Source organism: Panicum virgatum, chromosome 4K (assembly GCF_016808335.1).
Source record: "Panicum virgatum strain AP13 chromosome 4K, P.virgatum_v5, whole genome shotgun sequence".
Lineage (NCBI taxonomy): Eukaryota > Viridiplantae > Streptophyta > Magnoliopsida > Poales > Poaceae > Panicum > Panicum virgatum.
In genome coordinates this window covers 43,088,081-43,110,921 of record NC_053139.1, presented here as the reverse complement: position 1 = coordinate 43,110,921, position 22,841 = coordinate 43,088,081, and the positions used below count along the sequence as shown (strand labels likewise).

At 42.2% G+C, this 22,841-nt stretch overlaps 3 protein-coding genes and 1 long non-coding RNA gene across 10 annotated transcripts; 2 read left to right on the top strand and 2 right to left on the bottom strand.

Moving 5' to 3' along the window:
* Window positions 1-7,331: 7,331 nt before the first annotated feature.
* LOC120704184 (protein JASON-like) lies at window positions 7,332-10,020 on the top strand. Of its 3 annotated transcripts, none has more exons than XM_039988495.1 (7): window positions 7,332-7,574; window positions 7,678-7,758; window positions 8,491-8,550; window positions 8,630-8,697; window positions 8,793-9,214; window positions 9,371-9,558; window positions 9,634-10,020. In XM_039988495.1, the coding sequence occupies exons 1-7, from the start codon at window positions 7,458-7,460 to the stop codon at window positions 9,766-9,768; spliced, it is 1,071 nt and encodes a 356-aa protein (XP_039844429.1). In that variant the 5' UTR covers window positions 7,332-7,457; the 3' UTR covers window positions 9,769-10,020. The 3 variants fall into 3 exon arrangements, with proteins under 3 accessions (XP_039844429.1, XP_039844428.1, XP_039844427.1); XM_039988494.1 differs by having other exon boundaries at window positions 8,793-9,558; window positions 9,634-9,716; window positions 9,820-10,020; XM_039988493.1 differs by having other exon boundaries at window positions 8,793-9,558.
* A 241-nt stretch (window positions 10,021-10,261) lies between these two features.
* Window positions 10,262-10,941, top strand: LOC120704183. The gene is made up of 2 exons (XR_005687483.1): window positions 10,262-10,652; window positions 10,734-10,941. It is a non-coding gene; the product is annotated as an uncharacterized LOC120704183 (long non-coding RNA).
* LOC120704182 (molybdenum cofactor sulfurase-like) lies at window positions 10,869-17,923 on the bottom strand. Of its 3 annotated transcripts, none has more exons than XM_039988492.1 (22): window positions 17,400-17,923; window positions 17,041-17,139; window positions 16,871-16,929; window positions 16,310-16,470; window positions 15,824-15,999; window positions 15,584-15,701; window positions 15,357-15,459; window positions 15,232-15,277; window positions 14,988-15,026; window positions 14,743-14,899; window positions 14,573-14,675; window positions 14,283-14,399; window positions 13,769-13,846; window positions 13,570-13,671; window positions 13,380-13,473; window positions 13,168-13,278; window positions 12,996-13,060; window positions 12,438-12,586; window positions 12,126-12,358; window positions 11,749-11,879; window positions 11,307-11,417; window positions 10,869-11,233 (listed from the first exon to the last, which is right to left on the bottom strand). In XM_039988492.1, the coding sequence occupies exons 1-22, from the start codon at window positions 17,509-17,511 to the stop codon at window positions 11,120-11,122; spliced, it is 2,478 nt and encodes an 825-aa protein (XP_039844426.1). In that variant the 5' UTR covers window positions 17,512-17,923; the 3' UTR covers window positions 10,869-11,119. The 3 variants fall into 3 exon arrangements, 1 of the variants encoding a protein (XP_039844426.1); XR_005687481.1 differs by lacking the exon at window positions 10,869-11,233 and adding an exon at window positions 11,529-11,614; XR_005687482.1 differs by lacking the exons at window positions 10,869-11,233; window positions 11,307-11,417 and having other exon boundaries at window positions 11,851-11,879; window positions 12,126-12,230; window positions 12,266-12,358.
* A 512-nt stretch (window positions 17,924-18,435) lies between these two features.
* Window positions 18,436-22,416, bottom strand: LOC120704181 (OVARIAN TUMOR DOMAIN-containing deubiquitinating enzyme 11-like). Of its 3 annotated transcripts, none has more exons than XM_039988487.1 (10): window positions 22,259-22,416; window positions 21,048-21,219; window positions 20,554-20,627; window positions 20,329-20,383; window positions 19,995-20,069; window positions 19,814-19,887; window positions 19,663-19,711; window positions 19,165-19,249; window positions 18,896-18,952; window positions 18,436-18,757 (listed from the first exon to the last, which is right to left on the bottom strand). In XM_039988487.1, the coding sequence occupies exons 2-10, from the start codon at window positions 21,216-21,218 to the stop codon at window positions 18,714-18,716; spliced, it is 684 nt and encodes a 227-aa protein (XP_039844421.1). In that variant the 5' UTR covers window position 21,219; window positions 22,259-22,416; the 3' UTR covers window positions 18,436-18,713. The 3 variants fall into 3 exon arrangements, with proteins under 3 accessions (XP_039844421.1, XP_039844422.1, XP_039844425.1); XM_039988488.1 differs by having other exon boundaries at window positions 21,048-21,223; window positions 22,259-22,412; XM_039988491.1 differs by having other exon boundaries at window positions 21,048-21,250; window positions 22,259-22,400.
* Between the last annotated feature and the right edge of the window lie 425 nt (window positions 22,417-22,841).

Sequence of the window (22,841 nt, the reverse complement as noted above, 5' to 3'; positions counted from 1 at the left end):
GTCCTCTTGCGTGTTCTCAGAAGGTGTGTGTGTGTGAGAGAGAGAGAGAGAAACCGTAGAAGAATAACAACAAAGCCTTTTGTGTGTTCTAAAAAAAATATATGCGTCATATGTATTTGTTTGTGAGTTTATTTGTCTACGGCCTAATATATATCCCCGTGTCATGAACGGGGCACATTTGATTTATTAGTACAATGTATATACTCCCTCCATCCCCAAATATAAGGTGTTCTGAAGTTTTTAGAATAAATTATGGCTATAAAATAAACTCTCCTACCCCTAATTATTAAAACTAGCCTATCAACCCGAGCTACCGCACGGGCTAAATAAAATTAATATAAAAATAAGGTTTATAGCTAATAACTATAATTATCTATCATATACCCTCTTTCATCTATTAAATATTGTAACACATAATCTAAAATACATACTTATCATTATATAGTTGTAATAGATTTCATTTTGCATCACACCTCCATGTGTGTTTGATATATATTTAATTGAACTATTAATTTGTGAATTGGTATTCTTATATCTTCTATGGTGACACATATCGTGGGTAGTATTTTTATATAAACAACAACATAAATAATATATTGATAGTGATAGAAATAGTAATTTAGAATTTTATATTGGTGCACTTTAATATTTAGATTTAGAGGTTAATTTTACTTTTAATAATGACATAATTGAATAATTTATATGCAAATATAGGATGTTATTTGCATTATTTTTATAATGGCATAGATGGGTAATTTGTACGAAGATTAGGGGGGTTACTTTAATCTATTTTTATAATGGCAGATGTGAGTAATTTATTAGGAAAGATAGCAGATTCAATGACTATTATGATTAGAGTTGTTGGATTGATGGCTGGATGTTTCTGATTTTTATGAGAATTTCTAGGATTTCTCTATTTTTTTAGAGTGACTACCTAGGATCTTGGGTCGCTTCATGTGGAGGCTTGAAAGAAACCTCTAATTAGTAATAGTATGATTGAGACTCTATTTGAGTAACTAAATATGTGCTAATTAAAGTAGCGTGCCCTTTCCCATGCGCCTCCCCTTGCATGGTTACACACACCTCTTTGTATTAGGAAAGATCTGGAATCGTGCACAATTAAGATGGTTGGGTCTACTCTCAACTCAGGATGTCTTATATTTATGGACAAATTTTAAATCTCAGAATGTCTTATATTTGGGGACGGAGTGAGTATGCTCATTGAGAAATGAAGCAACTGTATGTAGTAGTAACATTGTGTGTCTTCTTAATTATCACATCGATCCGTGCTTTAATCTGTGTCATCCTGAGCTCTAGTTAAGGGCTGCTATAGTCAGCCGGTAATATGTAGTAGTAATTCAAAGGTTTAGGAGCATACGGAATGGAAGATCTGAATGAAGAAGAAGGGGATCGTTTAGTCAAGGCTTGAGATTTGAAGCAAGCTGCCTATAGCTAGAGCCGTCATCGTCATGTCATTAAAGACGGTGCCAACCTCTTTAAGCCTCATAGACTTAAAGGCACCCCTTTGCCTCTTCTGCCGTGTTTTCCACTGCTACATCAGATTGTTTGTATAGATCGATTCAGCAGGGGGAGCTTATATATCATAAAGAACAACACGGCCTAAATTGTATGCAATATACTTTTTTGCAGTGAAGGTTAAGATCAATATGGTTTTTAGTTTCATTGTATATGCGTGCTCCCGTAATCATTTAGAGGCAATCATTTATCCATTTTTAATTTGCCATGGATTTATCCAGATCAGAACACACATAGGACAAATTAAACAGATTGTGTGAAATTCAATGTGCAGCTAGATTTTATTGTAGTTCCCCTAGAGGTTCCTAAAAATGTCATTTCCCTGGATAATTCTAGAAAATGTAGTTTCCTGGATGTTTCATCGAGAAAACACTTTATTAACCCAATTTGTTTGGTGAGGTGTCATTTTAACTCATCACGTCGAAAGGAATTAGTCAATCAATCATGCAGTAATCATGTACTTCCACCTTCCTCTAGTATAAAGAAAAGCGTGTTGTTGTCTAGAATTTTTGCAATCGAACCATATTAGCTTAAACTATTGACGGCCATTAATATATTTCTCAAAAGCAATAGAACAAAACATATTTACCTAAGAGATTATTTTAATAAAGTTGTAATCTATTTGATATTATATAAATGTACATTAGAAATTGATGATGGTCAATGCAGTAATGTTGTCAAGGTCGTGTTAAATTATAAAATGGGGAACAGTATATACATGTGAAAGTAACAGTGAGTAGTTTTTTAACACAATTATTAAGGTAAGAAAAGACTTATTATACGTACTCCCTGCATAGCCTGCAAGCAAGACCATGTTGAAGGCATATATCAGTGCTAGACCTGACCATTCCTCGGGCCGGGCCGAAAGAACCCGGTACTTTTTTCTTTAGCCCGTACCCAATCCTACCCGACCATCGTGCTGGATTTTTTGGCCCGAGCCCGACCTGACACATGGTCGGGTCGGGTCAGGTCAAACCCGATTTTTTATGTATAAAATTTAGGTCGGGTCGGGTTTTGGGTCAAAAAAATTCAGCCCATACCATGCCCTTTTTTGTCGGGAAGAAAATTTTGGCCCGAGCTCGGCCCACGCATTAATCGGGTCGTGTTGGGTCGGGTTTTTTTGCACGGGCCGGGTCAGGTTTATCGGGTCGGGTAGCCTGCGATCAGGTGTAATCAGTACACCCCATCCATATACGTGTATACACTACAAAAGCGGACGTGTCAAGTGCTGAAGGCATATCATTATCTTTATCTATTTATAAAAAGTGGACAGTTTCTATGGTACATTGATTTTTGGTCTGTCATGTGATATATATATATAATTTTTAAAGTAAGCAATGATTCTTTAGTCCATTAATTGGAATTCTAGTCGGAATTAATCAATTGGATCCAAATTGAAACCCAGACAATCAATGTCTCGCGCAGTCACAACACAAAGTTGATGGTCTCATATATTTTCGAGCAAAATTTATATTACCTGCGGCAATGCACACACATCTTACTAGTATTTATATATATGCAAATTCTGCACAGGTGGAGTGCCCATGTCAGATCACATGCAAGCGCTGCGTAAGTGAACGGAATTTGGGGGTATCGGATAAGATAACTTTATCCGACGACGAAAGCGACAGTAGTGGCAAGAGGGTTAGAGCTGGATCAAGTGCAGATAAGCCCTATCCTATCCTCAGCTACCGGCTACTCCAGCAGCTAGCTAGTAGCTGCTGGGTAGTCCGTGCAGACACCTCTCGCTCCTTTCACCGTACCAAACCCTAATTATAATTAGTATCATCAACAAGACACACACCCTACGCTAGCTGATTATTCAATCAGTTGGTAATCCTCACATGGTTTCAGGCTTTCAGCATGACAGCGGCCGCTCGTACATGCTTTAATTTCCGGCCGTCACGAGCCCGGCCTTTAATTTTTTCGCAAAGTATTGCTGTTAACGTGTACCGCAACCCTCTCGACGATCGATCGGACGAGACGGCGCAGCCATCAGAAATATATATACTAGTACAAATATAGCATGCATGTCCTTTGCGATTGTCCAGTTGCTTGTACAAACTTTGTTGTGCTTGGAAATCTGAAACGTGTTCTGATACTAAATCCATTCGTCCTGCGCCGGTTGATTGCTAGCAGCAGCTCGTGCACACACGTAACTCGATCGATCCCAACTTTTTTTTTTCAAAAGCAAAAGGAGATAATAGTATATAATTTTTTACGCGCACGTGCTGTGGTTGTGTGTTGTGTCCGAATTCCTCCCGATCTCACCTACCCGTGAGACTTTTTACATACCCCTGCCGAATCGAATGGAAAAGGTTGCCCGTGGCCCCGAAAAGCCAATGCAAAAAGCGGTTTAGCTCCCAGTTAAGCAAGGCTGCGGCGCCGCATGCGCATGTGTACGCGTACATATACCACTCCCGTACGTGTGAGCTAGCGATTGCCACGCACTTGCATTAATTCCATCGCGTGTTTCATATGGGGTTACGTGCATGCATCGTCGTGCAAAAAAAAAAAAAAGAAGGCAACTTTGAATCTGCTACAGTGTTTGCTTGTGCACGAACTGGCGAGAGCAAATGTTCTGATCGACCAGAGTTTCAAAGTGGTGTGCACACATCTTTTTATCTTCTTCTTGAAATGCTGGATCGGAATTAACGCTTTGTCAAAACAACAGGAAGAAAAGGGTAGCATTGCTTGTGTCCCTGTCCTTTCGATCTTGCCACCAACTGCGTTTACAATTTACCGTTTCTTACCGTACGGACAGTGACCAACAGTACGCGTGAAATGCCAGGAGAAACGCCGGGAGTCAGAACACAAAACAAGAGGGTATGTGCCGTGCCCTCTTGTGTACCGCGTTTACAGTTTACCATTTCGATAGAACCGTACATATGAACATTGAATAGCAGCAGTAAGTACTGCTTAAATAGTGGGACATACGGAAGTACGCTACTGGAATTTTTCACCTGGGGGCATTTTTCAACGGCCAGTGTCTGAAATCAACAGCAACTAGCGACACGATCGCTCCAAGCTCTGCTTCTTCCCGGAAATTATTAGTGCCCTGGATAGATCTGCCGTTTACCGGAATTTGTCAAAGCGCGGCTACTGAATACTGATCCTGATGTGGCTAGCTGCAGCTGCTAGCTCCAGTCGGCAAGGCACCAAAACTTCAAACCCAACTTGCTGAACATTCGACCTCGCTCGGAGAGTAACAGGCGAAGTCAACCCGACGTACGGCCCAAAGCTGCCGCTGAATTCTTCTTCCAGTTCCGAAGGACCGATTCCCTCCGGCTCTTCTTCCCCACCTCTCCCCATCCGCCATCTCGATCGGCATTCATGGCGAGTTGGCGAGTTTCTCCTTCCCTCCCCGTGTTAATGACTTAATGTTACTTGCAGTGGCATGTGAAAGGGATCCTCGGGCACGGACCACCGGCCCCGGCCCGATCACTTGACACTGGATCGGAATTGGAATTCTTCTTCTCCATCCCCGCGGGTTGGTCCGATCCGGAAAAGGGCTCGCGTACGGTGCCGCAGCTCTGCGATCGAGCGCGTGTCCGGAGCTCCAGATGCGCGCGGTCGCTGTCGGACCCGGAAGACTGGAAGAGGGTGTAGAAGTAGGAGTGGAACACACTGCCCATTCTTCCTCAGAAATCAAGGACGGCGACGGCGACGGGCGCGTGGGTTTGTCCGGCCGGGGTGAGGTTGCAAGATGCCGGACATGCCCGGCCCGCCCTCTCCATTGAGCCGCGGACCGCCGCCGCCAGCGCGCGCGCCGCCACGCAACGCCTTACGCCTGTGAAAGGGGGGAAAAGTTGAGAGAGAGAGAGAGAGAGAGAGAGAGAGAGAGAGAGACTCAGATACACATCAATTTTCAAGCTCTATTAGGTACAGAGAAATGTTGGGAGTTCGATCATCACTTGCGTAGCATAGCAATTTCGTTCTCACGCATACACTAAATCCTGCCGTGAGACGGCAAGAGAGGCTGTCCCGGTCAGAGACTCGGGCGACAGAGCTAGCGCGAGAGCTGGAGCGAGGTCAGCTAGCAGTTAAGGCGAAGCACGAAAAGTTCAGGAGTCTCCGGCCTGTTCATGGGAGACTGGGTTAGCTAGGGTTCAGCTTAACTGGTCGCCGTGTAGAAGGATTGACGAGGAGAGCGCAGCGCGCGCGGCGGTGGTCGGGTGGCGCGCGGTGGCGCCGCGTGATCCACATATGAAAATGGAATGCGATCACGACGAGCAGAGACGACGGCGTCTGCCTGGATCCTGATGATGATTCGGCGTAGTTTATTTTTCTCCTCTTCTCGTGGCTCCGCTTGTCAAACAGGCGGTGCCTAGCCTAGACAGAGTAGCTCGTGCCTGGTGCTTGGTGCAGAGAGAGATTCATTCGCCGCAAATTCGTGGCCGCTCCGGAGATTTTTCAATGATGACGCGGCGCCCAACTCTCCGCCGGGAATACAACAGCGGTGGCCTTAGGCTCTGGGCCCGATTTTTTTTCTTTTTTTATGCAGAACAGATAGTTAGTCCCATTTTTTTTTGAGAAACCGGGTTGAAATTTCATTAATAAACTTAGTGATTACAACCCATATTACAAAGACACCCTCAATAGAAACAAGAATTACAAACTAGTCCTTGTAACCATCTCCCGGTCTTCCTCGCCACCGGCGACCGGAATCCGCACCCTGAGTCCGGCCTCCTCCCCGGTGAAGTACCAAAGTCTGTAGTTGTCGTCTTAAGCCGCACATCGAAGACGACATGCACTATTATCGTTGAACGATCCGGCTGTTGAAGATGACCAAAGGCCAACACATCGTCGGACGTTGAGGAACCTGACGCCTCAAGAACCGCCAGAATCTCCAAATCGCCGGACGACGAAGAACCCTGAAGGGGGGCTGATCCACCAAGACAGGGATACATGGCCCAACCCGGCAACTCGAGTTGGTAGACATACCTCCCCCTATCGACGAAGAAGAAGAGGGAGGGACAAAAGACGAGCTCGAACCGTTCCAGAGAAAGCAAATCTCCAGAACCAACGAACTAGTACATCTTACCGAAGCCGACGCCACCGGCGAAGTCGGGGAAGCCGTCGTAGATGCCGAAGGAGACCTCCGCACGTCCACGCCGTCGCCCGCCCGAGACGCCGCCCCGGAAGAAAATCCCATGCCGATACGCCGGCACGAGTAACCCTAACCTGCCGAGATCCGAAGCTCCGGCGAGAAGACAGCCTCCGATCGTTGCTGCCGGAACGCAGGCCAACGAGGTAGAGGAAGGACCGGCGAATCTTATTCCGTAGCGACGGCGCCGCCTCCACCTTCTGCATGCCGCCTAGGCCCAAGCACCCTACACTAGAAAGGAATATGTACATCGGCGATCGATCCCGCAACTCCTCCCCACCTCCAGCGCCGAAGAGGCCACCGGAGGCGAGGAGGAGCCGGCGGAATCGACGCCGAGAACGGGATCGCCTTTCCGCCGCCGCTCTCGTGTACTGTATAAAGGGGGACAAAGGTCGAGAACTCGGACGTAGATTAGGCCGACGATCCAGCAGCCCAGACCCAGCCCGTAGTAAATTAAGAAGCTTCACAGGCCCAGCCCTTGTATGTTGCAGGCCCATCAACACATAGGACATAGGAGGGCAAGACAGCCCAAAATCAGCCCAGCCCATCAGCACACAAGAGAGGAGGCGACACAGCCCAAAAAAATCAGCCCAGCCCATCAACACCACGATTCGTTCGTCTCCACCTCGCCCTCCCCTTTCTCCACGGCTTCCCGTTCCATTTCAAACACTTCCCCTCACCTCGCCGCCTACGGACCCTCAAAAAAAAAAACCCCTCGCCGCCTACGGCGAGATCCCCCACGCCACGCACGCGGCGCTGCAGCTAAAACCCTAATCCTCCACCGGCAGCGCGGCTCGCCGCGGGCGGTTCCGCGATGCGCCGGTGCGCGGCGGCGATCGCGAGGGCGGTGGTGGCGTTCCTCGACGCCGTCCTCGTGGGCTGCCTCCTCTCGTGCTTCCGCCCGCGCCCCCGCCGCGGCTCCGGCTCCAGCGTAAGTCGAGCCCCCCCCCCCCCCCGACCCTCCTCCCGGCTCCCGCTCCCTTCGCGCTCATCTGGGTTGTCCCGTGGTGATAATAGTTTCGGTTCTCGCGCAGGATGCGCTCGTGCACGGGGATCGGGCCGCGGAGTTGACTGATGGTGGTGGCTGTGATGAGGAGGAGGAACTTAGGCTCGAGGTACACGTGTCAGGTTTCAGCTATATGATTGTTTTTTTTTTGACTTGTTGAAATGGGATGAAATTGTGGTTCCATGCTATTGATTATACTGTATTCAATATGTGGATTGCGTATTTTGAAAGTTTATTAGAATGGAATATTTAGGCTTACACAGTGTATAAAGCTATTGGTTGTTCAGTCACCAAAGTGTTGCCTGCCAAAGTGTTCCCATAAATGTTACCTGTGAATACATATATGCTGATTAGCTGAACTTTTACGTTATGTGTTATGTGACTATGTCAAATCACCAGAGTGGTTCTGAAATTTTTGTGAACTGGCTGTGGTAGCAATCTTGACAGCGTTCGAGTAATCTTTTGATAGCTTGACGTAAGGTATTTCCTATAATAAAGGATTTAAGTATTGTAAGCCTTTAGCTTATAACCATTTTTGAAGGAACAGTTGTTGTCAGTATTGTATTTTCTGATTATCCTTTTTTTTATGTTCTAACCTTTGCTCATATGATTGGCCAAGTTTTCCCTGCTAATTAATATAAAATCTTGCTGATGCTTTTATATTTTCTACGTAAGCTTTATTTACAAATATCCATCCTCTGCATTCTTTCCCTGATATTTTTCATTTTTTTTAATCTTGTGAGACTTTGTGAAAGATATGAACTGCCAGTACATACTCGAGGGAATTGTATGTTTATCCTCTTTGAAGTTGAATTTTCATGGCATTCTTAACTCTACACAGGCCAATTACCTCAAGTTATGTGGCACTATATCTGAAACTCCAGCTGAGCTTCAAACTGAGGTGGGACCGTGGGAGTCCACTTCTGAGATCACCTCCACTATTATTTCTCTTATCTGATACTTTCATTCTGGACTTGCAGTGTGATAACATGCCAACCGCTGTAGCAGCAACCAACTGGGCATCACTATTTGAAACTACATCTGAAGGGTACGAACTGCTCTCATTTACACGGAAGTCTGAAATTCTGTTACATTATCTGAAAACACAAAATCAGTGCCTTCTTTTATGCCACGCATGTGCAGATGTGAGGAGAATCATGCACCGTCTGAACTGAGCATTGAAGATACCCAGCATCTTCCGGGAGTTGAATTAGTTCCTGATGCAGCTTTCTTGGGAAAGAGCCTGTTTCAGAACATGCAACACAAGCAGGCTGATTGTAGTGGTTCACCCTTTGCAACTCCTTTAGTTCTCAGGGATGATATGCAGACCCCTGGAACAATCTATACTTCACAAAGAGGGGCTTCTATGTCTGGAAAGCGTGTGCACATCCGGAAACAGTTCGTCTACCCGGTCTTGAGACCGATCGAGAACAGACTTCAGCAGATGGAAGTGACAGAAGATTCTTCACCATCGCCGCCATCCAATCCCCCCAAAAGGAAAAACCTGGAAGTAGATTCTGTCAAGAAGCCAAAGCAAGCATATTCAACTTCAGTGGTTAAATCAGGTTTGTCCGAAACATCATCATCATTTTCACGCCAGGTAAAAGAAGCACTCTCTCCTGAGGAGTTATTGGATAGCGGAGAACTATCAAATACCAAGTCAGGTGAAAAGAATGCTGCATTTAGCCTGTGCCACTGGGTGAAATCTTCCTCCACTACAGATGTTAAGAACCAAGGTAATGTTAAGGGTGCAGCAGGCGATCAATCATATGATGAGTGCAGCTTTCCAACGGAGAGACCTGGCTTCAATGCTTCTGATCTTGGGTGGGATATTGAGAATCCTACTCCTGGGTTACCCAAGACATGGGATGGCAATGGTATTCCCAACACAATCACCAGATACAAGGAGGTATGCATTTATCACTAATGCTTGCCTAAAATACGAGGGTATATGTGTTTTGGTTGGTTGACTTAACTGTTGCAGGATCAAAGGGTTAGTTGGCACACCACACCGTTCGAGGAAAGGCTACTGAAGGTGTTATCTGACGAGGAGCATCGCCCTCCAAGGTCATCTTCTTGCTTATCCAACCTTTTTTTCTCATGCACCATGGAACCATAATCACGCTACTTAATATGGTAGTCTAATGGCAATATCATGCATTCGAAGCAGGAAAGTGGTCCGTGGAAAGTTGTTCCATCTGGAGAAGAAAGCCGAATAGCAAGTCATGAACCTGTCAGCAACATCTAACGCTAAGGCCTTGTTTAGATGCATAAAGTTTTGAGTGTAAAGCATTGTAGCACTTTCGTTTATATTTGATAATTATTGTCCCGTCATAGATTAACTAGGCTCAAAAAATTCATCTCGCAAATTATAGACAAGCTGTGTAATTAATTATTTTATTTAGCTATATTTAATACTTCATGCATGTGTTAAAAGATTCGATGTGATGGGGAATCTTGTAAAGTTTTGAAATTTTGAAAGGAACTAACGCCTTGTTTAGTTGGCTTCAAAATTCCAAAATTTTACAAAATTCTCCATCACATCAAATGTTTCAACGCATGCATGAAGTATTAAATATAGCTAAATAAAATAACTAATTACACAGTTTGTCTATAATTTGCGAGACGAATCTTTTGAGCCTAATTAACTCATGACGGGATAATAATTATCAAATACAAACGAATGTGCTACAGTACTTTACGCCCAAAAATTTTCACATCTAAACAGGGCCTAAACAAGCCCTAAGCTTTAAAGCTGATGTCCTGAGCTTTCTTTGTTGTCCGTTTCTGTGGGATGTCTTCATGTATATAAATGGTGTAGGATACAATGTATGCAGCGTGGGTGCGGGGGGCTGGAGCCCGCCCCCCCCCCCCCCCCGGGGCCCCACAGCTCGCCCTAAAAATTTGGGAGGCCATCGATGAAGGAAGGGGGGAGGCTTCGCCCCTGAGTGTAGGGCTGCTATGATTAACATCAACAGTTGCTGCATGATATCTGAATCTGAGGTAGCGTCTGTTAGCTTCCCCTTTCTTGAGACCTTTGCCCCTGGTGATCCCTTTCTTTAGCCCTTGCCCCTGGTGATACAGCACAGCTGAGGCCTGAGGCTCCGCAAAATCCTGTCGACTGCTCGCAGTCACCAGAGTCCTCGGTACTTATCAAGTTCAAATCTCGAACTATTGTGAGTCTGGTTCTTCTTTTTTTTTGCCTTAAGGAATACAGACTAAGACAGCAATCTCATAATTTGCTTCATATATTCAGTTCCTCGACATGCAAATACCACTAGTACATTTGATATACATATTTTTCCTTTGTATTATATTCATTTTCTCTTCTTTTTTTTGTCGGAACACAGGCTTCAAGCCCTTACGTGTTACATGCATGAAAAAAAATGAAAATTATTACATACATAGTATATCTGAAAGCCTATACCATTCTGCTTGAGAAACCTTTGTGCTGATCTCTGTACACGTCATTATGTAGAAGGATATACCTCTTGCCCTACTTTAATCCATCTCTCTATAACGGTATCATCTTCTTCATCCATACTGTCTTCATAGTTCAGCAGGATGCCAAACAAAATTTTACCCTGCTCATGTGTGAAATTGTTGAGTTACAGAACATAAAAACAAAGACAAGCAAGTCAAAGCACATGAACCCACCTTTTGTCGTCTATATGATGCTAAAGTTGCCAGTGGTTCTTTTGACTTGATCACCTGCCCTGAGCTCTGATATAGGTTGATCATTTGACAACGGTTGCATCCTCCCATAGACTGCACCATGTACCAATCCAAAAAAGAAACAAGTATACAGGAGTCAGGAAACGAGCCAAAAATGCCTGAAAAGCTAGTACAGTAGTATATCGAAGTAGGTAACTGACTAACCCTTTTACATTTTCACTATTGGTAAAATTAGAATCAGTGTGCATTGTACATAATACATCAGCGAATCGTCAATGTCTAGTGTGTGTCTGCAAATGTGCCCAGAAATTAATTTTTCTTTACTGTTTGATGGTCATCTTAGTATGGCAAAGGCACTTAACTTGGGGGCACTCAAATGATCAATTCTGCTCTGACAATGTCATCTGAAAGGAGAAGCACTTACAGTAAAATACGCCTCCCCAATGTTAAGCCTTTTCCAGTTATCCTCATCATATGATGCGGACCCAGAGACAACGATATTTGGACGAAACCTCATTGCGTCAACAAACATCCGTTGCTTACCATTTACATTACCTGGAAAGTGTGTAACTACAAAGTGAGTTATAGTAACAAGGTTATCCAAAAAGAATAGATGCAAACTACACACTACGTACTGATGAAGTCGAGCAATCTGGAACGGAAGAGCTATATTGGTTCGTTCTGTGAGTACAAGCCTACTGGGTAGTCACATGCATTTTGGTCCTTTCGCAATAAAACAGGGCACAGAACAGAGGAATTTTTTATCCTTTTTTATGAAAAGGGGAAAGAAGAATTGCATACCTGAACTTAACCGGCTGTTGAGATCAGATATGCTCTCTTCGGAAACAAGTAGCAGCTGTCCTTCGTTAACAAAACTAAGTTTGCTTCGAGTATCTCTACATAGGCGATCTCTCCTGCCGTTAATTGTGCAGGAACGGTACTTGGAGCTTGAGCATCTCATAAAAGTACAAGGACGTCCAATAGCATCACTGAACCAGGAGTTTACCTTGTCGCCGTAAGTTTGCACCTCGTACCTGATGTAATTTGCCGAAACTTGTCATTATATTGTCGTACTCGTACAAGGCAAACATGTACACAATTCCACAATCATACCTTTGACCATAAACATCTACTTCTGCTCTTAGATGAGTCAAATTCTCTAGAACAGATATTTGCAATTTATCCTTGTGTTTTGGCGACTCTAAGAAGAGTTTCCCTAGTTCCAGGTCAATCAATGTGCGGATAGAACTCAACTCTGGCACCTGAAATGAATGTTGCCGAAGATTAGATGCAAGCCCTGAATTTTGAGCAGGCTATTCAAAAAATGCAGTTCTACATATGTTTGGTAAGAAATAAATTATGTCGCCATGTTCATGCCTGTCTTATGCTAATTGTGCTGTAAAGAATAAGACTTCTAATTCATACAATAAATACAGCAGTTAAGAAACAAATGATGACTGCTTGCAAGAGACTTCTAAGAAGAGATGTTTGGTAAGAACGCTTTTCTGGCAATCATAAAACTATTTTGCAAAATGTAATGACTGGTTGCAAATGATGCCCTCACTTTGCTTTGGAAATTGTGCTTTCAGGTTTTTGGGAGAACATAAAATCACCACCCAGATTTTATAAGTTTATAACACATAAAGGACAAAAAAATAATAATTCATTTACCTTTTTCTGTGTCAAAATTTCACCACCTGATCCTTGGAGAAGCCATTCTCTATCATATTTTAAACCTAAGTTAAAAAAAACATATTTATGAAGTGCATAAATAATGCCACCAAAATAATTGTAGCCAAAGCTACAAAGAAAGACAGCTGCTACGTTTGAAATTTATGCATACCACCAGTTGTCAGTGGCCAACCCTGCACACTAAATCCTTGGCAAGATTTCACAGGATATATAGTTATGGATTTTAAGCGGATATCTGAAATAGCTTGTTGGCTCCAATCATCTGCAATAATAAACCATATCAATCAAAAATTTAAATGCATGCAAAAATATAAAAACACAATATATGGCCGGATTCATATTTTAAGGCAATTATGTCATTACCTACTAAATTAAGAGTATCCATATTCATCATGTAGCCATTGTTCAATCCTACAGCTTTGGACACAAAAGATGACTGCAGGAACTTGAGAAATTCCTAGCAAAAAATTAAATACAGAGTTATAAGATGAGTGATAACAGCTTAGAGATGGACTCAGCCTCCAAATAAATAAAATGGGAAAAAATATCTCACCTCTGCATCTTCATATGTGGACATGTAGCCAAATGATATCCTCACAGCACCAGTTGGTCTTCCATTTATTATGTCATTATCATCCCAGCAAACATGCCCAGCCTAACATGTTGGCAAGACATTACTTTATTTAGATCCAAAAGTTGTAAGGTATAATATTGTTGTTGTTGTGTTGAGCAAATAAGGTGGTATTGTGTACCTCAAAATTAGAAACTAGATCTGAGTGTGACAAGCCAAGGTACTTAGCACATGCACCAGGGTTACAGAAGCAGCCTGTCTGGAAAACAGCAGAGGAACAAATTGAACCAAGATCCCAGAAACAGTTGAAATAACCTTGAGTTAATAACTGACAAAAGTTACTGGTCTCTCAACCATACAATTGCCAAATAAGGTGGCCCAGACATATGCCTCCCCCCCAGCCAACACACCCAAAAAGAAAAAGAAAACAGCGCAAACGTGTATTACACCATGGTACTTGTTCATAAATCTAAAATTGATGATACTGACTAAAATGTTTATTCACATTCTCAACTGAGCCCAGGGGAAAAAAATAGTATCAATAAGAAAATAGGTCAGATTCTCAAACTCCAGAATCGTAATTCCTTCAAGCGTAGTTTACTAGTTGTCATGTGAAACATAGGTAAATCCATAAACAGTTTAAAAAGATAGAAAGAGAGGATCAGAGGAATATGATAACTCAATTTTGCCCTTACACGCAGATGAATTCCTGACAAGGAAGCAAGCTTCTCCACTTCGCGGTATCCAAACCAGGTGCCATCTTCTCTTTTCAAATTGAATGTGATTGTAGGACCCATCTTCAGATCTTTCACCTAAAACAAAAGTTATTAGCAATAATAAATACGCAGAGTTAACAAAATTCAGAGAAGTCCAGATTGTCTTTATGATGTGTATCTCTTCTGCTAATTGTGGTAACTCCCTAGAGATGGAACAAAGCAAAAGGAAAAAAAAAACAAAAAGGCATCAAGTGACTGGGTAATGGTACCTTAGAAGCTTGTTGTCCGTAGACTATGCAAACATTTTTCTCATTGCTGTGCTTCAAGTCCATCATTTTCTTTCTCACATAAGTAGCAAGAGATGCAGTATGCCTACAAGAGAACTGTGTTAGTACTCATATACAGAATATTAGAACCAAAAACAACCTCTGATAGGTACCTTGCAATAGCTGAAATAGTTAGCATATCGATTATCTTAAACCCATATCGAAGAGAGGATATGCTCAAGAATGAGATTGTTCCATCCTCAAGAACATTTTCAATGCTCTTTCTTTTCTGAACAAAGTCAATGTCAGCAATTGAAGCAGCCACCGTTCCTATGTTTTAAAAAAATCCAAAAGGTAACTAAAAAGCAGGACAGGAAACTAATAAAATCAAAACTAAGCAGCACATTAAAGTGCTAACCACCACTGAAGTACGTCTTGTTTAGTAAACCAGCAGCCTCTGTCATAGAACGAAAAAAAGGGAAGAGATCATTAGAGCATTTTCCGCTTTCTTGGGAAGAGGATCACCAGTATCTACGTAAAAATTATTGTAGCAACTTAATTTATCTTATCCTTTAGAATGTAGCTTAAAGCAAAGTATGCATAATGGAAGGAAAGGAAATGCCACAATAATAATAGAAAATGATAACTGCTTGTTGCATTACCATTTTTTACAATTAAGGCACCAAGACCAGTTGGATAGCCAAATATCTGCAAGTTCGCCAGAGCATAAAATTGGTTACATCTTTTAAACAAGGCCTTCCAAACAAAATAGCTGTACCTAGATTACCTTGTAGAATGAACAGACAACAAAATCAGCTGGATACACGGTTAAGTTTGGTGGTTCAGTTGTACATCCTTTTGCAGCATCTATCAAAACCATCCAGCGGCCCCTGAAATTCAAGTACTCAATAAGCATGTCGAAGATACCATAATCCAAGGGAAATGGGAGGACTGCTAGACAGATTCAATTACTTGTCTAGTACAATACGGCCTTATATTCATCAAATATCTTACTGTTGCTGTGATGTACCAATAAATTTCCCTTCCTTGACGAGCTTGACCAAGCTGAGGTTGAACTTGCGTCCTGAGAAATTGCACTCTGAAGGGAATGCAAATAGATTTAAATTGCTTCCTGAATCACAGAGAAAGGGAGAGATAAGAATCACAACAGCATGGCTATAGATTCGTAGCCAGATTGCGGAACAGAGCGTCACAGCTGAAGAAACACATTTATTATACCTATAAGGTGCTTACCTGAAATAGCTGTCAGGCTTCCATTCTGATGAGTATGCAAAAGCACATCGTCGCCTCTTCTTTGGTTTGAGTGTTTTGAAATCTTAAACAAACTATCACTTCCCTGGTTATTTGATGGATCGACAACCTCTTCAATATCAACTGCTGATACAGTAGCTCCTTTGCTTAGAGCATACCCATGAATATATTAAGGACACATAAAATCTAAAAGATGCCCTGAACCAATGTGCATTTTAACAGTGTGTGTCAATTTGAGTTTCTCAACCATTAATATAGGCTACCAAGAAAAGAACTCATTTCCACAAATTCCAATTTGAGAACTTTAGTAAACTTACTGATAAAGGGAACAGAAAAGGAAAGCAACTGTTCTGTATTCGAGGGCATCAGAATATCAAGCTATGTACATTTTGCCATTAGAGCATGTACTTGCAAAGTGATATATGCCTTAGCTAGTCAGTGAGTAGAGTTAAAATCATGGTAGGATACTCTCTTATCCCAAGCACACTATTATGATTTTCCATTGTGTACATGTAGCAGCTATCTCTACTCCATGGAAAACATTCACCGACAAGTTTCAGAGCTGCTGTTGCCCCGGAGGTAAAAATACATTTATAGTCCCTTGGAGATGCACTGAAGTATTTTAGAACCTGTGGAGATAAAGTTTGTATCAAAAGCAAGAAAGAGCTGGTTGCGACTTCTCTCAACTGCATACAACGGTGTAAGATGTTAGCATCAATTTGCATTTCCTTATATCAGAATGAAGCATGCAAACTATACCCATACTCCTGTCTAACTTTAGCTACATGTGATCAAGTATTTCTACTTTAGACGATAGGCTGAAACAGACATGAAAATAGTTAGATGTCGAGCATAAAATAAATAATGGATGCCAATCACCAGCATTGGCGTTCTTTTGCCCACAAAACTATTGCAGCACCGGTTGATTTTTAAAGTGGATTCTTTGCATTGAATATAAATAAGTTTACAGATAATTGAAAACACAAATACAAGAACGGGTAAGTCTGGAATTTTTATAATATGCAGAACCTGATGCCGCATAGAAGTAACAAGGTCGCTTGTAGCCATGCTTGAATCGCTCTGGCTATCTAAAAAGTATGTCAAAGAACACAGCCACAATAACTTTCTAAGTAAAATGGCTATCAAGAAAAAACAACAGCAATGTCTCTTGCGAACACAAATTCCAAATTTAAGGATACGAGGATTTCCATAGACATTCGACATAAGGTCTTTGGCAACATCCGCCATCTGTGCCTCTGAGTAGAGTGTCGCACCGGCATGGTCCAGGTAAACCATCCCTGCTCATCAAAAGTTCAGAACCAGCACATCATTAAAAACTGGCAAGCTGCAAACTTCCATAAACGTTAAGATGCAAAATTGGCATCACTTCTTCCCTTTGCCACAACAACAAAGCTCAAATGTCCCAATGCAAGAGTGCATGAGCACGGCAACAAACATCAGAAAGCTCTCTGCCTCTCCCTCCTTTTTTTTTTACAAGAAACCAACAAATTCAGCTTAAAGTTTTCGCAGATGAATCAGGAAGGTCGCGAATTCACACCTTCCAGCCGCTTGAAATCGGCGGCGCGCAGCTCGTCGATGCCCCTGGGAGCGTCCGGGTAGCCGTAGTCCCCGCCGAACTGCTCCAAGAACTCCTCCTTGCTCTGCGCCATCTCCCTCCCGCAACTCCTCAAACCGCAATCTCAAGTTCCGAGCCCGACCAACACGATCAGATTAAGCTCGGAGAAAACTTAGAAGGAGCGATTCTTATTGCCCCAGGGATTAGGTACTGGTGAAACTGGAGGTGGCCACAATATCAGGTTCCGGATTGGTTGGGATGGTGTTTCAGTTTCTCCACCCGTGCGGGACGATGCGGCGTGAAACAAGAAAGTCAGAGGCGGGGATCTCTTCGACGGCGATGGGGCGGCGGGCAGCCGAGTGGGGGTTGTCGACGCCACGTAATGGCTCACGGCTCACGCATGATTCAACGCATCCACGGTCCAGGGAAATTGGACGCATGGAGATTTCTCGTCGCACGGGGTTGCTTCTGCAACTCTGCAAGCGTCAGCAATGGCGTCCGGAGACTGCTCGCTGGTGCCCCCGTGCCCCATCCGCTCCTCTCCTCTGCACGGGCCGGGCCGGGATGGGCTGAACTCGTGGAAATGGGCCTAAATGGCCCGGCCCATCCATGAAATGGCCGTGTTTCGGCAGATGGGCCATGGCAAGTAGGCATGATGAAATATTTGACGTGCTGGCCTCCAAAGTTCTAGTAATTACCCTGGACACTTTCTAGTTTTTTTTAATTTAAATTCGAATCAAAATCAAAGAGAACGCAACCCCAACTTGCTACTATATCAAAATGCCAATGGTAGTACTAGTACGTTCTATTTGTCAGCTGCTTAGCTCATGCAAGCACACTCAGGCCTAATTTGGAAGAGCAAGGGGGAGCTAAACGCCTAAACTCCATAAAAAAACTGAAGATATAAATATCATGTTCAAATAACATCCCCATAAATAGCAAGGGGGATCCCAAGGGGATTTGAGTTTCCAAACTAGCCCTCAGAGTGTCAATAATTATAAGCATTCACCTGCAGAGATCACGAAAAACTGTAATGTACATTGCGAAGGCAAAAACTACACCGCCATGTAAATGGAGCATGAGACTCATGCATCTAAAAGTTGTGCAGTTCCAGGTTTGTTCCTTAAAGAAATTTTACAAGATTTTTGGAGCAAAAGGAGTGAAATTAACTGTACATAAGAGGGCAAAGCCTATGTAGGCTCAGGATATGCTACAATATTGGCTGGCTAGTAACTACAAAAGAGTCTACACTGGCTGGAAAGAACATGGCTACTCAGAGAAGCTTCAGAATCAACCCTAGAACAGCCAGTGCTTCTTCTTGGTCTTGCGAGTCAAGAGATCTGCAGAGTGCATAAAAGGAACTCATTTATAACAAACCAGCAACCGGGAAAATACAGTTTCGGTTCCATCAAAATTCGATGATGTAAATTTGTAAAATGTAAATTGGTAGTGCACCCAGGTCTAAGAAAAATACACACCGTCAATTCCATATAAGGAATTGTAGTGGACCTCACACCAGAAGCTTAGCCAAAGCACTGCAAAAATATGTGCCAACAAAGGGGTAGATGTCATATTTCCTGTGGAACCTCGAACCTAAACATACTATTGCTTCAAAAGGAGCCATACAGTTGGACTTGCAAAAATACAATTTAAATTATCTCAAGAGCAGAATAGATACTGACGACATAGAATTTGGCTTGAAACCAATATCTTAGAACTGGAGCACCAGAGTAATCCAAGCTCTAACCTTTGGTGGGAGTCAGATCCCTGGGGACTATTTCAATCAAACAGGTGTCTCTAAATGATGTCAGCAAACAAATTTTGGCACCAAACTGCAAGCAATTAGAGAAACAAGAGGGGTTAGACAATTTACAGTCTACAGACATTAGATATACTGATGCTGTAACAACACATACTAATAAAAACAAGATATTTCCAAAGGGGGACGTAAAAAACAAGCAAAAACCAGACTGATGAACCAACAGGTTATGTTAAAATTTAAATTGTATAATTCAAAAAAATAGGAACATGAGCCATCTTTGACGAGGAATACCAAACAAAATCACTTCAAATGTGATCCAATAGTATGGACCACTTTTATTAGTTTCACAACTTGCCCTTGGGTTCAAAGGAAAAAGGATTATCGAGCTACATACATAAGAAAAATTATGTGGAAAAAACACGCAGTTAAAAGTTTTACTCAGAAACCAATCAACTAGCCTGAAACTGTTAAGTGCTATATTACCCGATCTGCAGCTGCTTGTAGAGTCAGATGATCTCCCCATTCCCCAGATCTGCAGAAAAACACTTATGAATATATGAATAAGTAACTGAAAAAGGAGTATTTCCCTGGACAGTGAATTGATGAGCAACTCAAATCAGTGTTCAGTAGGAACCTTTTCATTCTCTTCAAATACACCTTATATTCCATTGGTACATAGCTTTCATACTGTTTTCTGAATTCCTTTAGCTGAAATACAGGGTGTTCCAGCACAATTATATGATTAAATATGTAGTGTGGTAATGTATCTATTGGTCAAAGGAAGCCTGAAAATGAAGGCCACAAGGAAATCAAACCTGTTTCATGACAGCCTTCCTCACATGTTTGTGATAGTCAGGATTGCGAAATATCTGGTCTGCCAAAGCTCGGAACTGAAAAAGTACATCATTTAGGAAGAGAAGAGTTCACAAAGCCAAGTATTGCTGGATGGCTTAATATTTTGAGCTCAAACAACACAGACCAATTAAATTTCCTTTTAGGAGAGACCAATTAATTTTTCAGTATGAGGTAACAGCAGCACTCTATGAGAGAGCTAAATTACAAGAAACCTAGCAGACTCACATGCTGATGGCGCAGCATAGTATATTCAATCTATGGAATGAAATGTACACTGGTGCTTGAAAAACAAACCTGACAATTTCCATCCCCCTCTATTTGAAATTCAGCCAAACCATAAGTGCCCAACCTGTCAAAAGAACCATAATGGTAAATGAACTTAACATAAAACTATAAAAGAAAGCACACAACACTTGTAGCTATTTTTAAGAAAAACATGTATAATTCCACAAGACTAATTCCAACAGTGTAGCTTCTTGTGTTGTTCTTATGAAGTGAGACTGACAGATGATATTTTACCTTTCCAGCAACCTTTCGTGATCCAGTGTTGCATTATCAACATTGGGAATTTTCCCGTTAATTCGAGGAGTGTACTGTCATAAAGGAGAGAGTTACTAACTAGATCATAAAACTTAGCAGAAAATCTGCTAGTGCAAAGCAGAGGACAGTACAGACTTACAGGATTATTGATGTGAAAATACATAATATAACATTAGATTTACAACAATTGGTAAAAGAGAATGTTGTTGCCTTCTTTCATGATATATTATCACTAAGAGTAAAACACTTTCAAATATAAATTTAACACTATCAGTTTTGTATCACAGAAACCAGTATATTGTTTGACAAATTGCAGGCCAAAATTTACTAATTTGATCAGTTACCATAGCAAAACGACGACGGAGGGAATGTTGAGTACTATACCAGTGAAGTTATGTAAAGTTCAATAATGCAAATAAGAGTACAACTACATAAAGAAACAAACATCTGATTGACTCTGGAATCTCGATTACCGGTATTGATCCCAAATGGGACAGGCGCTTCCCAAGACTATGTCCACTGCTATTCTTTGCTTGGGCAAGGAGGCTACCGATGGTTACACTTACTTCCTCCTCGCTCTCCTGAGTACTGCTGCTGATGCTTGAGCTAGAGCTTTTACTAACATGATCCTGCTCCCCGGACATGCTACCTCACAATGAACATCGACAGCGATAAGCTTCAGAGAAAACAAGCAGTGGTACATTGCTGTAACTCAAGCAACATGCATCCAAAGGATTGCAAGAAATACTCGAAACAAGGCTCAAAGTAGCTAAAAGAAAAACCCTTTTCCCAGCATTACACTCCATAACATTTCACTGTTTGCCTGATTGGACCTAGGAAATGCCTGATGGCATTCCTACTTATTATGTTACTTCATCAGACCTTACTGTTCTGATGGGATTTCTCTAGAGATTATATTCCACTTCCAACAAGAAGCAAACAATAGAGCGGTATAGAGAAATAGGCTCCCACGGGCCCCCACCCCAGGGGGGGGGGGGGGGAGGAGTATTCATTAGCGTGTCTTTTAAGTTTTAACTGTAACTTCTGTGTATGATAGATAGTTTCAGACACTTCCCAGTTCCCGTCTTCTCGATGCCTCTTTTCACACAAAATCCAAGAAAATCTTTCCTTTTACAGGATCAAAGAAACATTCGACGGATGTCTATCACGGCAATCGAGCTGACCAACAAAGCAACCAATAAACAAACAAGAAATGAAATGGGGATTGCAACAAAGAAGCTACCGTATAATTCACGTCCCAGCAATCCAGTATCCAAGAGGCCACCTATTTCACCCAACCACCTCGCTCATTTCAATAGCTAGTATAGGAATTAAACCAATTTGATTAACCAGATAACTAATCGGATCTTGGATTAATCGATCCAGAAAAGTGTTTTCACTTTTCCTCTTTCAGATATCAGTTAGAGCTCAGAACCATCGCTCTACCAGGCGATCTTGACTCTTCAGTAGAAACCCGGCAAAAAGGGAATCGAAGTCGAGGAGCAATTAATTGCCAAGAAATCTACCACTAACAGTATTAAAGTGAAGAAGTTATCCAAGAAACAGGGAAGCGGCAAGACTTCACTAGCCGGAGCGACGCTACTCAGGGAGCCGAATCGTGATCACGAGAAAAAAACAAGCTTTCAAATCCGATGAACTTATGGAACTGAGGAGGGGAACTTACTAGCTCGTCGGATCGAGGCCGCGGTGCGCGCGACAAGCGGCGTTCGAGTTGAGCAGAGCAGGCAGCAGCTCACACTCCCGGTACTGGTAGGGCGCCGGAACGAGGAGAAAGAAACGTCGCCTTTCCCTTTCCTTTTGCTGTCGGGTCTCAATTCTGCGAAATGGTAAATAACACCCATAAGTCAGCCAGTTTTCAGAAACACCCATGACAATTTCGATATACCAGTCCAGTATAATTCCAAACTTGTCCATAATTTACCAAAAAACAAAATTTGGAAAGAAAGGATTTAGTAGTATTTAGTGTATGTTGGGCCATGTTCTTGATTTATTTTATATATACTAGAGAAACTATACAAACTTTCTCATCATGAAAATTGATTGTTTCGTCACAATAGGTAATTCGCATTAACCCATTTGGCATTCACAAGTTCACCAAATGTGGTGGATTTTAGATTCAAAAGAAGTATGTCTTGATTAGTGATTTTTATAGTTTCTTTGGTGTTGCGAAGTATATATTGAGTTTTGTAGAAATCAAATCAAAGAGAAATAAAAGGTATCATTGTTCCCCTCTTCTGACTTAGCTA

Coding starts and splice junctions, on each gene's coding strand:
- LOC120704182 (XM_039988492.1), bottom strand. CDS start 17,511: ATGGCGCAGAGCAAGGAGGAGTTCTTGGAGCAGTTCGGCGGGGACTAC. Junction 17,140..17,399: donor CGATTTCAAGCGGCTGGAAG/GTGTGAATTCGC, acceptor TTTGATGAGCAG/GGATGGTTTACCTGGACCAT. Junction 14,400..14,572: donor ACGGACAACAAGCTTCTAAG/GTACCATTACCC, acceptor CTTTTGTTTTAG/GTGAAAGATCTGAAGATGGG.
- LOC120704181 (XM_039988487.1), bottom strand. CDS start 21,218: ATGTCCGGGGAGCAGGATCATGTTAGTAAAAGCTCTAGCTCAAGCATC. Junction 19,712..19,813: donor TATTTGAAGAGAATGAAAAG/GTTCCTACTGAA, acceptor GTTTTTCTGCAG/ATCTGGGGAATGGGGAGATC. Junction 18,953..19,164: donor GGATCTGACTCCCACCAAAG/GTTAGAGCTTGG, acceptor ATATTTTTGCAG/TGCTTTGGCTAAGCTTCTGG.
- LOC120704184 (XM_039988493.1), top strand. CDS start 7,458: ATGCGCCGGTGCGCGGCGGCGATCGCGAGGGCGGTGGTGGCGTTCCTC. Junction 8,551..8,629: donor CAGCTGAGCTTCAAACTGAG/GTGGGACCGTGG, acceptor CTGGACTTGCAG/TGTGATAACATGCCAACCGC. Junction 8,698..8,792: donor TTTGAAACTACATCTGAAGG/GTACGAACTGCT, acceptor ACGCATGTGCAG/ATGTGAGGAGAATCATGCAC.